Raw genomic sequence first — 3836 nt, 5'->3', positions numbered from 1 at the left:
ACCTACCCATTAGCTTGCAGATGTCGTGGCGATGAATAAACATTCTAAATCCTGAGGTTTTCGTACATTCCTCGAAATTGCTTGTTGTCGAACTACTTCCCGTTATTAAAGACGATCGTGCAGGGAATTTCAAACCTGCACACAATACTTTTCCAAACAAAATCTGTTATCTTCTATTCGGTAATCTTTACCAGTGGTTCAGCTTCGGCCCACTTCGTAAAGTAGTCGATTATAACTACTGCAAACTTGGTTCGGCCTTTGGTAGTTGGGAGGGGACCAATGATGTCGATGCCCCATTAGGCAAATGTCCATGGCCCGACCATGGGGGTTAGTTCTTTGGGTGGTTGCCGAGGTATATTTGCGAAGCGCTGGTATTTATCACATTTTCAGGTATACTGTCGAGCATTAACCTGAATGGTCGGCCAATAGTACCCTTGCCGAATGACTTTATGGGATAAAGCTCTGCTTCCAGAGTGGTTTTCACAAATTCCTTCATCGGTCCCCCTTAGGACATACTCTACTTCATCTGGTCGGAGGCATCTGAGATAAGGGAGATAGAATCCTTTCTTGTATAAGATGTCATTGACCATGGTATAGAGTGCTGCCCTGGTCCGCAGCTTGCACGCTTCCATTCGATCTTTAGGTAGCTTATCTTTTTTAAGGAAATCGATAATTGGATCCATCCAGGTTGGTTCCAAGCTTACCGGAAGAGCTATGGCAAGGTTAGATTCATTAATGCTCAGTTTGGTGAGGAATTTAATCGAAATTGACCTTGAGATATCATCTTCATCTGTGTTGGCCAATTTTGCTAACATATCAGCCTTGGAGTTCTCTGCTCGAGGGATTAGGCCAACATTGCACTTCTGGAATATGCTGATTAATTCTTTAGCTTTCCATAGGTATGCTTTCATGCGTTCCTTCTTGGCTTGGTATTCCTCAGCTATTTGATTAACGACCAACTGTGAATCACTGAAAACCTCAAGGTGTTGGCTCCCAAGTCTGCTACCAACCTAAGTCCAGAGAGAAGAGCTTCATATTCTGCTACATTGTTGGAGGCTTGGAATCCAAAGCTCAAGGCATATTGCATACACACATGATCTGAAGTCTTCAGGACTATCCTGACCCCACTGGCTTTAGAGTTGGATGAGAAGTGAACATATAACATCCATCTAAGTAGGTCGGGATTAGCCTGATAACCGAATGTTGGTTTGGCTGAAATGCTTAGAACAAGTTCTAGCTTGGTTTGACCATTCAAACCGGCCTGAATGATTGGACCTGAACTTGATTCGAACTAATGGTTCACCTCAGATCCTTGTTCGAATGCTGGGGTAAGCTTGACGATAAAGTCTGCCACCGCTTGACCCTTAATAGCTATTCGGGATCGATACTTGATGTCAAACTCACTTAGTTCGATCGCCCACTTGGTCAGCCTTCCTGAAGCTTCAGGCTTTTACAACACTTGGTAAAGAGGTTGATTAGTTAGGACGATGATGGCGTGGGCCTGAAAGTATGCTCGCAAACAACAAGAGGAAATAACCAGTGCCATTGCCAATTTTTCTAGGTTTGGGTATCGTATTTCGGCTAAGACCAAGGCCTTCCTCATGTAGTATACTGGGAGTTGCTTTCTTATATGCTCCCTGATTAAGGCCAAGCTAATTGCTACATTTGAAACAGCCAAATACAATAGTAGCGGTTCTCCTTATTCAGGTTTAAAGAGCAATGGTGGCGATCCCAAGTATTACTTAAGTTATTAAAATGTCGTTTCACATTCCTCTATTTAGTTTACGACCTGCTTCCCTTTCAACTATTTAAAGAAGCGGAGGCATTTGTTTGTAGCTCGGGATACAAAGCGATTGAGGGCGGTGATTCTTCCTGTAAGGCGCTGGATGTCTTTGTCGTTTTTGACGAATTCATGTCGAGCAGAGCTTTGATCTTTTCAGGGTTCGCCTCAATTCCTCGTTGGCTGACAAAGAAACCGAGGAATTTTTCCGAGCTAACTCCAAAAGCACATTTATTTAGATTGAGCTTCATCTGATATTCCTGAAGAACTAGGAACATTTCCTCGAGATCAGAGACGTGATCTGTAGCTTTAATGCTCTTAACGAGCATATCGTCCACGTAGACTTCCATTGTCCACCCTATCTGACGGGCGAACATCTTGTTAACAAGCCGTTGGTAAGTAGCTCCGGTATTTTTAATCCAAAGGGCATAACTCGGTAACAATAAAGGCCTTTGTTAGTGATAAAGGTTGTTTTTGACTTTTCATATGGGTGCATTACAATCTGATTAAAGCCCAAATAGGCGTTCATAAAATTTAGTAGCTCGTGCCCTGTCGTGCTATCAACGAGCTAATCAATTCGGGGAAAAGGAAAACTATCTTTGGTACATGCCTTGTTCAGGTCAGTGTAATTGACACAGACCCGCAATTTCCCATTGGACTTCTTAACCAAAACGATGTTGGTTGTGCAGTCCGGATAATATACTTCTTCAATGAACCCAGCTTTAAGGAGGTTGTCAACTTTTTCTCCAATCACTGTGTATCGCTTGAGGCTGAGTGGCTTGTGCTTTTGTAGAATTGGTTGGTGATCGGTGTCGACATTCAGCCGATGAACAATGATCTTTGGGTTAATGCCGGGCATATCTTCATGGGACCATGCGAAGACGTTTGCATATTGTTGAAGGAGGTTTATAATCTTGATCCGCAGTGGAGATGTCACAGGCGACCCTACCTGGACCGTTCTAGATGGATAGGAGCTGTCGAATGGAATGAGAATGAGATCTTCCTCAGGACAACCCCTTTCTCCAGAATCTTCTCGGGGATCCAATGAGGCAATGGTCATTGTTTGATGTGAATCCCTTAGTGGCATCGTATAGCATTGCCGAGTGTCATGTTGATCTCCTCTGACCAACTTGACACCCTGATTGGTCAAGAATTTCATTGCTAAGTGATAGGTCGAGACTACCGCTTGCAGGGCGTTAAGAGAGGGTCGGCTTAAGATTGTGTTGTAGACAGGACAGTCCACCACCAAAAAGTTGATCATCATGTTCACTTGGTCCTGCTTGTCTCCAGTGGTGAGCAGGAGCTGTATTGACCCTTCTGGTATGACTCTGCCACCTGAGAATCCGAGCAAAGGGGTTTTGACAATGTGAAGTCGGGACCGACCTACTCCCATCTTATCGAACGCTTGTACGAAGAGGATGTCAGTCGATGATCTAGTATCCACAAGAATTTGGATTACCTTTCAATTAGCTATGGTCATTGTGACCATGAGCGCATCATCATGCGGATGGTGAACTCCTCGGGCATCATCTTCGGTGAAGGTTAGGCAGCGTGTTTCTATTTTTGTTCTTGTGAAGGCCTGCTAGTGGCAAGGACTTCTCGTTCCAATTCGAGATGACCGATGCTCCTTGTGTGGGCTCTCCGAGCTCTGTTCGAATCTCCTCCATCGGCAGGGCCTCCAAAAATGGTGCGGATTTCCCCTGTTGGTTCATTATTGATGGGTTGTTCATCTTTTGAGGTAACCCGATCTCCTCGATGACTGATATATTCTCCGAGGTGCTCGCTGTGGATGAGTGCCTTGATTTCCTGTTTGAAGTCAAAACAATCGCTCATCGAATGACCGTGATCCCGATAAAAATGTAGTATTTATTTTTACTTCTTTTACCAGGATCAGATTTCAACTTGGTCAGCCACTTAAGGATGCGTTTGTCCTAAATCTCCATCAAGACTTGTTCGGGTGTCTTATTAAGAGGAGTGTACGTTTTGAACTTATTGCCGGGTCACTTGATCAAACGTTGATCATCTTGTGATCGGTCATCCTTCCTCTTCTTGCTTC

At 44.1% G+C, this 3836-nt stretch overlaps 1 protein-coding gene across 1 annotated transcript; it reads right to left on the bottom strand.

Annotated features, from left to right (window-relative positions):
- Positions 1–2348: 2348 nt before the first annotated feature.
- LOC131247057 (uncharacterized) lies at positions 2349–3173 on the bottom strand. The gene has a single exon (XM_058247504.1). It carries the CDS (start codon positions 3171–3173, stop codon positions 2349–2351), a length of 825 nt encoding a protein of 274 aa, XP_058103487.1.
- Positions 3174–3836: the final 663 nt, after the last annotated feature.

The sequence above is a fragment of the Magnolia sinica genome, chromosome 5, assembly GCF_029962835.1.
Source record: "Magnolia sinica isolate HGM2019 chromosome 5, MsV1, whole genome shotgun sequence".
NCBI lineage: Eukaryota > Viridiplantae > Streptophyta > Magnoliopsida > Magnoliales > Magnoliaceae > Magnolia > Magnolia sinica.
This window is presented reverse-complemented; position numbering and strand designations above follow the sequence as displayed.

What these genes read in the sequence shown, in the direction of transcription:
- LOC131247057 (XM_058247504.1), bottom strand. Translation starts at nt 3,173, where the DNA reads ATGGGAGTAGGTCGGTCCCGACTTCACATTGTCAAAACCCCTTTGCTC.